This window comes from Mastacembelus armatus, chromosome 9 (assembly GCF_900324485.2).
Source record: "Mastacembelus armatus chromosome 9, fMasArm1.2, whole genome shotgun sequence".
In the NCBI taxonomy this organism is placed as follows: Eukaryota; Metazoa; Chordata; class Actinopteri; order Synbranchiformes; family Mastacembelidae; genus Mastacembelus; species Mastacembelus armatus.
In genome coordinates this window covers 15,801,985-15,815,943 of record NC_046641.1, presented here as the reverse complement: position 1 = coordinate 15,815,943, position 13,959 = coordinate 15,801,985, and the positions used below count along the sequence as shown (strand labels likewise).

The window sequence follows — 13,959 nt, the reverse complement described above, 5'->3', positions numbered from 1 at the left end:
CAATAATTTAAATAATTTACAATTTTTCGGCAGTATACTATTTGCAATTACAGTATGTACAAACTTTTCACGATATAAAACAGTTCAACATGAAACCACACTGAAGTGAAAGAAGTACCGCTTGAACTCATTTTTACATTGAAGCATAGGATACAAGCATGACTTTCTAGTTGTTACTCACTCAATCACATGAGACTTAGAAATGGCACAGTTACACACAAGACACATACATTCACAAATCCAAAGAGTCGAGTTTCCTGTTGTGGCTTTACATTACCAAACTAGAGAACAATGTCCTTACAGGATACATTCTCCGCAGAAAATGCCACACCGAACATAAGGTGTGTGAACTAGTGTGTGTGAACTTTTTTTCATGCATAATGTGTAAAATCTTGCAATAAAATATTTTCACTGTCTATCTGGGTATTTTTTTTTTAATCTTAAATTAAAACATTGCACAGTAAAGAATAAAATGCATTAAACATACATAAAATAAAAAATACTGAATCGCTTCAATATTGATACAGCAGAAATCCAGGGATCCAGAAACATTCAGAATTATGAAACACCTAATAAAGTAGACACCAAAGACCTACAGCTAGATCTGAGCAAAACATTTATTGTATTATTTTGACTGCTGTCAGATCAAGACCCCCTCACTCTGGATAAGATGTTTTTTTATGATGGTTCTCTGGCTTGAAATAAAATGGATCTCTGACCAAGTGTTAAGCAACTTTATCATTTCTTCTTTTGAAAGACACATCACTGTGATACGTTTCATGATGACTCATATATACTGCACTATAGCAGTAAGTATAGATGCACATACAGGGGCCAAGCATTCAGCAGAAGAAACACAGATGGTGGATACACTCTAGGACCCAGATATACTGTATTTTTATACTTGGCTATCACGACTCAGCACCCACCACACAATCCAATACATTTGTCACGTTGGATTTTTAACTACTGAAAATGACTCGTAGCATTGATTGCATTTATAGCTTTTTTTTTTCTGAAATTCTGTACCTTGCAGAAACAGGACAGTGCATACCTTCCTCAATGTGAAAATGAATGGTTAGTTTAGATGCACAAAATATTAAGTACAAATAAAATGATTTGTATATTTTTCTTAAGTCAAACTGCACTTTTATTCCAACTCCTGAATGTTTGAATAAGAACATCAATAAACTGTTAACCAATAGGGCTGCAAGCTGACTTCAGTGGAAACTGTTACTGAGAGAAACCAGATAACAGATTAATGCTGCAGATAAAAATAGAATAGAATAGTTTATTGTCTATGTAATGAGTAAACATATTGTATTAATACTTTTTGAACACACACTGCTTTCAAGCTGCTGGAGGAATTTTCAGAAATACCTGCAGTGATGTGATCAGGAAAGCATGTTGTAAAAAAAACAAAAAAAACAAAAACAAAAAAAAAAATCTTGGGCAGATATTTCAAAGATAAGCAACTTCAAGCTACTTACATAAAGACTAGAATTTGAGTGGATTTAGTAACACAGACTTATTTAAAACAACTTCTGATAAAACTGTCACTATCATTATAAGAATGACATACCAATACATTAGCAGAAAATTGATATGCTCTGAGGAGTCTACCTTTGATGAAGTGGCACGCCTAGAAACAGTGCATCAGATCAGTGAAGAAAGCAGCTATTTTTACAGCACAGGAAGTAAAGAAATGAATCTCACTGGGAAAAAAAACATTTTGATGTTCCAAAGTAGGAAACAAACAAAACGTCACTCTCGTGATGCTCCAACTAAACACCATTGATGTTTCTACTAATTTCAACTTGTCGTCCCCCTTTCTTTTCCATTTGATCTCTCAATTCACTATAGCCCTAAATAAAGTGAAAGGAGCCTTGCAACTCCCCTCCTGAAATAAATGCCAAAGAGAAAATATGAGAGCACAGACCCAAGCAACTGGCAGTGGTGATGGTGACTGCACTCCCTGACACCCGCTTCAGGCTCTCAGGTGGCATCATCATCATCTTCATCCAGGTGATAGTTGAGGGTGATGACAGCACTGATGAACTCTCCAAGCTCCACAAAGTCAGCTGTGATAATGTTGATGCCGCTCTCCCCGGGTCTTTGTGATCTGATCCACTGCATCATGCCTGGTAAGGCCCTGGTGGGACACAGAAACACACACACATACACAGTAGGACAGAAGCAAGAGTGGGGGAGACATAATCAAAGAAAACACAGAGAAGGAAAGAAGAGGGATGATTCACAGTTGGCTTTTGTAACACACTGGGGCACACTGTGATAAAAATCTCTGTGATGCAGCATGGGATGTCAGCAAGCCAGATACCAGCTGCAAGGATCACATGTTGGACATGTCTGTGTGAGCCCAACATGAGGGGAGGGTGTTACACCTGCAGATGCCTCACCCAGCTTTCTGCATAACAAAATTCTACAGTCTCCTCCTCACACTTGCTTTCTTTTGTGGACTCCTACAGTGGCAACCATTGTGGCAAAACAAATGGATGGAATTTTGAAGGATGCCTGCATCAAAGTAACCAAATGTCTGATGAGAATGTCTGATAGTGGAGTTATCTAATGTTTAATTCATGGAACGAAAATTGATGGTTTTGCTGCTTAGGCTTTTAACAAACTGGTGACATTAAGAGGGAGTGAAGTACAGACAAAGCTCAGGATAAATCAGAAAAAAAACATACTGCACCACAACAGAGAAGGGGGTGAGAAAGATGAAACACATTGCCTCTAGTCTGTTGCACCAATTTAAAACATACTCGAATGAGGTCAGTGTCAAATGCCTCGGGACACCTGTAGAGACCAACATGCCTTTGAATTCAAATATAAAATGCCACGATGACTCATATATGACTATTTATGTGTGTGTGTGTGTGACACAGAGAGAGAGAGAGAGAGAAGTTTTTGTTGTGAGCTTTGGATGTGTTGTTATAATTTTGGTCCCACAGTGCCTGTGTATTTGTTGTAGTATTTTGTGCCACTGTTGCTACTAATTCTACACCTTACTCTTGATATTGCTGTAACTACTGCTATACTGAACAGAAAACATTCTCTTAGTTTTTCTGTCTTATACACACAAACAGGTGTACACACCTTTCGGTGATTGTCTCTCTCAGTCCACTGGCCACACCCTTCATCACGGTGCTGGCCTTCGGTGTCAGAACCACTTGGGAGACAAAGAACGTCCCCTTCCTCCTGCAAGAGACAGATTAAGCATTTACGACATGTTTTTGCTGTATTTTCTAACTGTAGCTTTACTCTGAAAGTTTTGCTAATGAGCCTTTGGTGTAAATGACTCAATGACAGAATACCTGTCATTAAGTCTGACCCAGCAGGGTAGGCCATTAAAATGTAAAACATAAAACAATATAAATGATATATAGACTTTTGCTTGAGTGAATAAAAACATATCTAACAAAATCTAATCAGATGTTGTTCCATTTAGCCTCATGCATTATGGACACTAAGTGCCCACAGTGAAATAAATGTTATGGCTGACCTGCGGTCAGTAATAGATGCCTGAAGAAACTGAACCAGCTTTTCTGGGTCAGTTGTGTTGGCCCAGGGAGAGGGCATCATCTGCCCTGGCCACAGGAAGGGCACCTCCAGAGCCATGGGATGGTGGTAGAAGACCAGCACCTGATACTCCTTCTCCCACAGATACTGAAGAGTCACCTTGGGATTGATAAAAATAAAAATGGTTCTGAGACTTGTTTTTCTCCTGTGATTATCTACTGACCATATCATCATATATTACTGCTTAAAACAATCAATTCAGTCTGTGTAGCAATGGTGAATAGAGGGAATAAAACATGCGAGCAAAAAATACCAGTCCTTTGTCTGCTCTAAAATTAAACACCACTCAGATGCCCCTATAGCTATGACAAGAGTTCATTTTCCCAGAATCCAATAGCCAGTGTTGGCCTTTTCCTCCTCCCTACACTTCTTCCTCACACGGCATCAACTCCTCACAGGGATCTGTGATCTAATAATGGTGTTGTTGACATGGGAGCTGATGAAGGGTTGGTGAATTTTAAGGCTCATACACCCTAACCTCAGGTGGGGTGATACAGGGGTGAAAATGGGCCAGGTAGTGGAATGTAAAAAAAAAACCCCAAAAATAAATAAACAGACAAAGAAAGGCAGGAGTGGGACAAATCTAAGCAGAGGAGTACACACATTTTTACTCCACTTTTATACAAAAGGGCAAAATCTGACATTAAAAACTAGGCTTAAATAGGATTCTGGATGTGATAATCATTATTCTAAATTATTCTATTGCTATAAAAATCATTACTATTGTTCAGGACTGAGAACACAGTAAGTACCAAAAGCCTAAAAACTAAAAACCACAAAAAGTCCTTTCTCAGTCAAGAGCTGTTGAGGCAAAATAAATAAATAAATAAATGAATGCATCCACAGCAAATGTAGATCAGGTTCTAGGAGATTTTATTGCTTTTACTCCTACTCTTTGTTAAGCGTATTTGAATGCGACAGTACCTCCTGAGCGAAGACGACTGGGCAGAGTTTCTCTCCAAATACCTCCTTTAACATGGCCACCAGTTTTTCATGGTGCAGGTTCTGCACACCATAGAAGTGATTGAAGTCCAGGAACACGACCTCTCTGGCGTGAGCAGACAGGAAGCTACTGATCTGCTCTAGACCTTCTCTCACCTGAAAAACACAGAAATAAAACAACTCATATATCGATATTTTCTTATTACATACAGAAACAGAAATAACTGGTGTAAAACCTCTGAAGCACCGTGTATGTTGAAGCCCTCAGTCTGCACTCACACATACATAAATACGACGCCACATACAGAGAAATGTACAAACATCACTTAGCAACAGCAAGCTTTACTAAATATTCATCACATCGAAAACCATCAAAACTCAACGCTCTGTGCTGACCGTGGCACTGAAGAGTCCGTGGGCGAAGAACAGCTCGTTGTCGGGGTCGCGGGGCTTAGTGGAGATGCGCAGGTCAAAGAAGCGGATCCCAGCCTCCAGTTGGCTGGTGAAGTTCATAGTCTGTGTAGCTAACCACTTCCTCATTAGCTTCTTGGCCACCGTGCCAAAAACAGAAACAAAGTTCTGCACCGTCTCTGGCTGCTCAGGGCCCACTGGAGACGCCTCGTCGATGTAGAAACTGAAGGAGTCATGGGAGCCTGGAGAGGACACAAACATGAGGCTGTATGCAGGTATTGACTGCTGTATGTTTTATTTCTGTGGTGGGACGGTGCTGGAAACAAGCCTGATGCCATGGCAACAACAGTGACTATCTGAGTAACAGCATCCATGGTCGTAAGTCATGAACTCTGACAACTTGAAAACAAGTCAGTCTGTGCTCACATACACTGATATTTTTCATCTATCATATTTGCCAGGCACAAGAGAAACCTCAAAGAAAAACCATCACTGTGATTATAGATTTTTCTCATATATCTTACAGGATATATTCTTATGGTCAATCTTCCAATACAGCTGTTAGTTAACTGAAAAATGAATGACTTTGATTTAACAGATTTTTAAGCTGAATGAAAACTATCTCATGCTCTCCTGACTGGTATAAAGAACACATAACTGTAAAAACAGAATTGTATAGATTTCCCACAGACAAGGTGAGTGAACTGCTGCTTGACTTCACATGCACTTGGTCTGAACAAGCATCAAAATGCTAGCACACCAACTGTAAAGCTCCTCAAATAATTAAAATTCATTAATGATTTTCTTCTTCAGAAAGTAATCCTGATGAAAACTATATGGATTATACCGACATTGCTTCTGGAATGATGAATGATGTTAAGAAGTGTCATTTAGCGGTGCCTGGAGCAGAAATCGTAGGTGTAGCAGGGAAAATCTAAACTATATGGAGAGATACAAACCATTATCTTGTGAACGTACTGTGTTTGTGATTTGGGTGAAATGACCATTTTACTAAATATGACCAAATATTTCTTCTGGTTTATTATGTGGCTAATTTTAAGAGTTGTATGCAGAAAACAAATAAATAAATAAATAAAATAAAATCATTATGCTTACACATTTCCTTGAAACCGATCCGAGGTGAATTCAGTTAGTTAGGCCTGAGGGTTGTTTGCCCATCCATGCCAGTTTGAGATTGAGACAAGCGTGTGTATATACACGTACAAATTAGGCTGACAGTAATTCTGCTATCGTCCTCTGGTCTCATCACTGCAATCAATTTCTCATCCTTGTTTTGTCTCTTCACATCCCCTCACACTTTCACACAGACAAACCGACACCCCTTCTCCACCAACACACACACAGACACACACACAGACTCTCACACACACACAGAGCCTGAATTGACCTTCAGCTATCTGTACTCCAGTGCCAGGTCTTTGCAGTTGGCCCAGAGAATGACCATAAGCAGGGTGGACAGCTGAATCCTGGGGCAGCATCACTACAAGCTGAGCATTACCACCAGGGTCACAGCGTAACAGAGCGTGACCTTAACTGGTCAACAAGAGCTGTCTCTGCTGTTGCTGCACAGAATGATTTCTCTTCGGCTCTGAACAAAACAACAAAACATCATACAGTAATTACCACACAATTATTTCCATTAATCACTATGCTACCAATTATTTTCTGCATTAAATCTAGGAAATGCTACATCTATAAAATGTCTTTCATTTATTTGCTTACACTGACCCACAGTTCAAAATCCAAAGATATGTGATATAGTTAATTTCACATCAGAAAATTAAAGAGAACAAATCTTTATATGTGAAAGGATCTAGATAACATTTGGCCTTTTTCTTGTGAAATTACTGAAAGTGTTTAATCGATCATAATAATTACAGATTTTCTGTGGATTAACTGATGGGTAAATTGACTGTTCAGCTCTACAACAAACATACACCTGTAAGAGCTCATTTTTTAGGCTATTCCACAGCGCAGTTCATATAAATTAAATTCAACAGTCCCCTAGGATCATGCTATTGACTGTCAAGATTTAATTAAACTGAAGAAAAATCAGAGTCAGAACATCAAGAGCTGAATCAACCTTGAATCAATCTTGAGTTGACAAACATTTTGTCAAATGAGCAGCACATCTGCGCAGAAACTGCAAAGAATGCTGTGCAGATGTGAGAAATACAATCCAACACAATTAAGCTTTTGTAACTGAGCTGTAAACATGATTAATTATTGGTTATCCTATGAAATAACTTCCTTCACTTTAATGCTGTGCCATGCTCCAAGAGCAACACATGTATTTGGCAATATGAGGAAATATTTTAATTTTGGAAATGAAATGTACAAACAACACATTTTCATGCTCATACAAATTTGAAGAAATAATTGTGCCTCAGAATTGAGTCATCTCCCTTTTATTCTTGTCTGCAAGAATTAGAAGGCCACATTCATTAGTGAGTATGGCTTGTTTACTAGGTTTTTTATCCTCTCCTTACTCCCATCAAACACTGGAAATTACAGACACGTGGTAGAGACTTAAGGCATGGTGTGTGTGTGTGTGTGTGTGTGCAGGAAAATCACAGAGCTTACTAAAGGAAATCCACATTAGTGCTGCCCTTGTGGCTTCAAACAGTGAACAAACATTTTAATTTCAATAAGAAACCCAAAATACTTAAAAAAAAAAAAAAAAAATCCAAATGAGTACAGTGTGGTTCTGACCACAATGTTTAAAAAGGCCATAGTCGATCCTCTGGAGTGACCTGCTGGATAAACAGTATCCAGACTTGATGATTTTTTGTTTTTAATAGATGCAAAGAAAAGTGCAAGAACAAACAAAAAAAAAAAAAACACAGTGAATATAATAAAACCCAGACCATCACAAGTAAACATCAGTTTTGTCTTTCTATCAGTCACTGGTGATGTCAAAGAGACTGTCAATGGCCGAACAGTGCAGTGCTATTGTTAATTGCTGAATGTGAAGTTTCTTTCCTTCACTTATGGACATGATGTCATGTGGCAAAGAAGATGTGAAGAAGTGGAAAGAAAGAGAATGAGCCACAGTGTAAAAAAGAGGAAAATAAAGCCTGAAACAAGCTAAGACTATGATTACACAGCAATTCACTTAGGGACGATGGTGAGGATGACTGTTACCCTGGAGAATTGACCTGTGTTAACTGAGTCATTCTGACTCAATAAGAGCAGACCATTCAGGACCATTGGTGGCTTTTGTCCATTTTCATGAGAAATCATTACTGCTCAGCATGCACTCTATCAATATCTATTTTAGGAAGCTGTGCTGAGGAGAGAAAAGTAGTAAAAGTAACAAGTTGGAGATGAGCTAAGTGATACTGAAAGATACGAGCAGCACCAAACTTCCCATCCTCCCTCACTTGACTCTTTCTATGTTACAGTAATTTTTCAAGTCTTTGAATCTACCTTCTAAAACTCGTGAATCTTCAAACTCTTGGCCAATTCGCTCCATTTCCACTTTGCCTTCTGCCTTGCTAAAGCTTTCCATTTTCTTTTGAGAGGCAATGCAAACACAGCACATACGTTTCTGATGAGGATGAATTATTTGACTTTTAGAATTAAGATAAATGTCCTCCTGCTGGAAACTCAATTAGCTGCCAGTGGTGAGTCGAAAGCAGCCCATGGAGAATCCATAGCTAACTATTATTTTCTGATTCTGGGATATTTTGATAAAAGATTTACTCAAGCACTATATAAAATTGAAATGTTTGCAAATGTATTAAGATGCATGATGTTTTCCATATACTGAAGATAAATATTCTCTGTAAATTCATTCTTATATATAATATCACCACTCTGCCGTTTATTATATAAATGGCAATTATAAAGTCCAGAGAACAAAAATAGCAGACTGGTGTCTGAGCAGTTTTAAAGCCATTGTTTAAAGTCATGAACTGCAAAGAGCAGAATGTGTATCTGGTCAAATACATTATCCTCCGGTCAAACTAAAGTTGACCTAAATGGAGATTTAGGGGGATTGTGCATCATGGTGGCACATCACTACAGAAAATAGCTGTAGCATTCCCACCTCTTTCCCACCCATTTACTAACTGTCTCTAAATGTGTTTTGTTTTTCTCTTGGTTTATCTACTAATCTATTTTCTCCTCCTGTATTTGTTTAGAATTTTACAACCCCTGTACTTCACGTTTATGTGGCAGATTTCCTGCCCTTCCAACAGCTCACTGTACTACCTGTATTTATCATGTTATCTGACGCCATTCATCCTCCTTGTTCAGGGACTTATGTTGCAAGAGTGTGAGCTTGTTGAAGGACTGACGGACAGATTTACAGCTAAATGGTCTGGGTCAGCCTTTTCCTCTACCCTGAGGGTAGAATGAAGACTGAAGATACCTCTTCTCCAACACATTTGTTTAAACTGCCTCTGAGGCCTTCTAACTGTAATATAACTGCCTTCAAACTTTCCCCCAGCCAAAGGTAAGCTATTCATTTCTTACCTCTGGTGAAGCTTTGAGCTGTTAGCCATCAGAAAGGCTCCCTTGAGCCTGTTCATGCAAATCTGTAGTATCTCAGAGACATATTACAGTATCTGATTACCTGCTTTGAATGAGCTGATACAAAATGTGTTTCTCAATACAACCAAGCTAATGTTAAGTACAACAGAAGAAAACCATCAAAATTTTGGATTTGTGGTGACAAAATTATATATTACATTTATTTCGCACAAATGATCAGACTAATATTATTATGGCAATTATTTAATCTTATTATAACCCTTCACACTCTGACAGCACAAAAATGTCATTTATAATATCAAACTTAATCACACATATTTAAAATGAGCCACGCCATGTCAACAACTCTGCATTAATCAATATTGTTTATAAAAAACATTAACAATTAACCAGGGAATAGTCCACTAAATTAACAAAGATGATGACGATTGCTTAGATAATAATCATAAAAGTAATGGGTTTTTCATTCAGGTAGGTAAGTATGAGTTATTGTGCACACCTGTGGGACACAGATACCTGCTCAGTCATACCAAAAACACTGAAAATCCAATGTATTTACCATTTCAGTGACATTCTGTCAGCCACTCCCTTCCCTCCACTAAAGCTTGTTTCATGGTGAGAGAAGAGAGAAACATCACAGAGAAACAGATTCACAGTATTTCTGGCAGCACACCTTTACTGACCACCTCAGCCAGACGAACACACAGCCAGGCAGTCTGCAGCACTAACCTCGCAGATCTAACAATAGCCACAGAAAAACAGCACACCATGTTGCCACAATGATCAGCTAGTGGAAAGAAAAGTGGTGCCTATTCCCTCTCGTTCCCTCCTTCTCTCCTTTAATGACTTTCATCTTTATTCTGATACCACTCCCTCTTCCTTTCCTCTCCTGCTCATCCCCTCACCCACTCCCTAATTAGCTAAAGAGTAGAACGGGTGCAGGTCATCTGACTTGTAGACTCGATGGGTTGGCTTAATGTGAGCCATGTGGGTCCAACCCAGAGAGCTGAGTCATGTCTGAGAGCATCCATGTTAAATCATAGTGAAATCACTGACCAGCAGAGGACAGGCAGCATCATGCTCATGAAAATATGTATTATTTTAACATAAGTGGTTGGCAGCTCTTCTGTGTCATGAGTCACAGCATAATAAACAACGTATTCTGCAATAACTCTAAATAAACAACACAGCTTAGCTGCATCCTTTCGCTGACCTCTAATCACTTACCCAACCTAAACCTGATACTCTAAAGCATCTGGTTTCAAGACTTTTGTTTTTATATATTTTGTATGTATATGTGTCTATGTCAAGAAAAAAAAAAAGCTGTTAATTCACAGCTCTTTTCTTTTTTTCTGGACAAAATTCAGTCAGATTTCACAGTAACTTTGAGTCAGCTCTCAGGGTGACAAATGAGATGTCTTTGGATTCATCATCATGCTTTTATCAACACATTAAAATTCAGACAGACCTCTGCTACTTTTGACATAATTAATTATTTTGTGTATTGGATTATCTCAATAATGCTGCTGCCATTAGGGATCAGGGGTTGTAGTGGTTGGTCTTTTACTGACAGGATTGATTGGTTAAAAAATTGACTCATGATCTTTTGTTTTCCTCTGCACCTACCACAAGGTTTTATTTTAAAGCCCACTGCATTTTCACAAAATGTGCTTCCAGTGGGAACTTTTATAAAAAGGGTATTTTTTCCTGTTAACACACAACATGCATCCCTGTACATCCCTTTGAAACCTGCTGATGTTTTAGAATGCCTCTTCATTGTTTTGAGGATTTCAAATGCTAAATGAACAATGTGAATACAGAACAACTTCTGACCTCTGACCTTTCAAATTCCAAGTGTGTCGTAAAAGGCAACTATTTCCACCTTAGGACTTTGAAATATTAGAACACCTTCTCATTTAGGGACCCAGAGACTGTTTTACTGGACATGCTTTTACCTCTCAGCCTATTGATTACTGTATCTCTTTGTCTTTGGGAGTCAGTCAGTCGGCCTTGCAGCTTGACCAAAATGTTATCAGAAAGTCTACTCAAGAAGAGGCATCTACCTTCCTAGATTGGCTACACAAAAAAATCACAATGTACAAATAAACCATCCTGATCAAGATGCTCCTGTGTGCTGCGCTTCTAATACTGTCTTCACACTGAGATTTGCTGGGTAGATCTGCACCAAAGGAACCAACAGCAGACACTGATAGATCTGTCATGCAACAGATGTTGTATCTGTCAAATGCCTACAGTATGGCCTCTATACTGTGTAGCTGTGTAACTGCATAGCCATATAGAATATTTTCTACACAAATCACTTGGCATATAGCTCATGAATAAAGTATGTCAAACATAACAAATAGATGCCATTAAAACATCATTGAAATCAGATACTAATTAAGTCTTTTCTGTCACCATGAAACCTTAAAATCCATCCAGTACCAATCATACAGGACATAACATAATATGGAGCTGTGCAATGCTGGAAACAACTGTTTTGCTTTTTGGCAATAGCAGAATACCAATACCAACTCCACATGTTGGAGTGCAGTGAGTAAACACAGCACCTTGGCCTGGTTCATTCAGTTTGTGTTGGCTGATGAACTATTCCTTAAATATTAATAATTACTATACCTAATATACATGCAGCAGCAGCTGGACAGTGGGGATTGTAAAGCAGGAATTTACATCCTAAATATAACTCCAACTACGAGGAAGAATGGAACTTGTGGAGGAAGTGTGGCCCTTCTGTTTCTTGTCTGGCCCAGTTTTAATGCCTGCTTGAACACAGGCTTGTAATGCTGCATTCTAAGAGGAGACAAAAATGATGTGATATGAGACATACTCAATAAAAAAAAGAAACTCTGTAAATGCCAATAAGAACACATTGTTGTTGAGAAATAAGATCTCATAAAAGCCCAGATTATGGAATTTATCTTGATAAACATTATGCCAAGTGTGTGCATACAAAGACAGGAAAAGTGGAAAGAAACTGGGGATGGACAGAATCAGTATCCAAATGAAGGCTAGACAGAGCAGCTGAGCTGCAGGGCCAATAAGAAGTAATGATACCTAATTAATTGGGACAGAGCATGTTCCCTGGTGCCTTGGCATGGATGGACTGTGGAGTAACAAAGCGTGTGTCACGTGATTAAGCCAAACGTCATGCATGGAGTAACACTCGCCATACTCTTGTAGTCGACATTTGATTAAATCTTTGATAATTTACGGGTCTTTCCATCCAGAAGGGATGGGGTCAGTGTTAGTAAATGCCACGCCTTGCTGGACACTGAACACCAAACAGTCTGCATAGGAAATTGCATTATTGCCTAAGGGCGTCTGGTATCTAGAGTTCAACAGCTAGAGAGAGATGTGGGGATAAAGAACGGGAGACTGAGGCAGAGAAAAAGAGAGAAGAGAGAGGGACGGACAAAGGATTAGAAAAATTAGAACGGTTTGTGGAGGTGGGACAATCACAGGGAGCAGAGATGAAATTAACTGGCTGCAAATAAGCCATTCTATCAGTCCGATCAGAGGTGGGCTTTACAACCAGCATCTCCACTTTGAATGGAGTTTAAGGAGACCTGCACACTGATTGGCTAAAGGTTCACCAGCTTATTTTCTGTGGATAACGCTGTGATCATCTGAGCGCACAGACTGAACCCATCCCACTCCCTGCATCTCCTCCATGGCCAACACCCAAGTACAAACACCAGAAGTCCTACATAACACAGCATGGTTCATCTGAAGCCTCCATGGTTGATCTTCAGGGACGCCCTGATGTGGTTTTTTGCTCCATATATTATCATCGTTTGGAGTAGGTTGATAAACTGTAAAGCCTGTGGGTATTATTTATAACCTTCAGACATAACACGAGGAAGCTTAACTGTTGAAAATATACGGCACTTCTGCGCAACAGGTCTTACCCTTTGTTCTAACGAGGTACAACAAAAGTAATAGTGCAGAAGTTGCACTGTACGCAAAGTAAAACATCAAACTTTAAAAATTAGTACAATATTTGCAATGGTACGTCTCACAGCCTATTTATTAATTTCCCATCTACTACGGCTACATGAACTGCGCACGGACAGAGATGGACAACCTCCTCCTCACCCGATCACACCTACCGGGAATCGCCAGGTTGGTGAGCGGGATGGTGTGCATGCTCTGCGGTAAACTTGCCATCCAGTCAGCGAACCGCAGGTCGCTTCTCCCGTGAGACGAAGCCATGCTGCCGCCGTGCACAACGCTCCGTTCTCCCGGACCGGTCCCTGCGCCAACCTGGAGTGCGCGCTCTCTCTCTCGCTCTTTCTCTTCACACACATCAAGCTCACACACGCAAACACACCAGCAAGACGAGAGCCAGTCCACACCCCCCTGAGCAGTAACCTACACATCGGCGTGTATTACAATTATGAATATGCGATTTGAAGGTTCTAAATATGGTAAACATCCAGTGGTTAGATTTCCAACAATACGCAGTAATAA

The 13,959-nt window shown here is 39.4% G+C and overlaps 1 protein-coding gene across 2 annotated transcripts; it reads right to left on the bottom strand.

Annotated features, from left to right (window-relative positions):
- Positions 1-1,363: 1,363 nt before the first annotated feature.
- Positions 1,364-13,959, bottom strand: plcxd3 (phosphatidylinositol-specific phospholipase C, X domain containing 3). Of its 2 annotated transcripts, XM_026322294.1 has the most exons (6): positions 13,599-13,959; positions 4,936-5,192; positions 4,522-4,695; positions 3,521-3,696; positions 3,115-3,216; positions 1,364-2,152 (listed from the first exon to the last, which is right to left on the bottom strand). In XM_026322294.1, exons 1-6 carry the CDS (start codon positions 13,699-13,701, stop codon positions 1,996-1,998), a joined length of 969 nt encoding a protein of 322 aa, XP_026178079.1. In that variant the 5' UTR covers positions 13,702-13,959; the 3' UTR covers positions 1,364-1,995. The 2 variants fall into 2 exon arrangements, with proteins under 2 accessions (XP_026178079.1, XP_026178078.1); XM_026322293.1 differs by lacking the exon at positions 4,936-5,192.

Coding starts and splice junctions, on each gene's coding strand:
- plcxd3 (XM_026322294.1), bottom strand. CDS start 13,701: ATGGCTTCGTCTCACGGGAGAAGCGACCTGCGGTTCGCTGACTGGATG. Junction 5,193..13,598: donor CACCAACCTGGCGATTCCCG/GTAGGTGTGATC, acceptor TGTCCTCTCCAG/GCTCCCATGACTCCTTCAGT. Junction 3,217..3,520: donor GCATCTATTACTGACCGCAG/GTCAGCCATAAC, acceptor TGTCTCTTGCAG/GAGGAAGGGGACGTTCTTTG.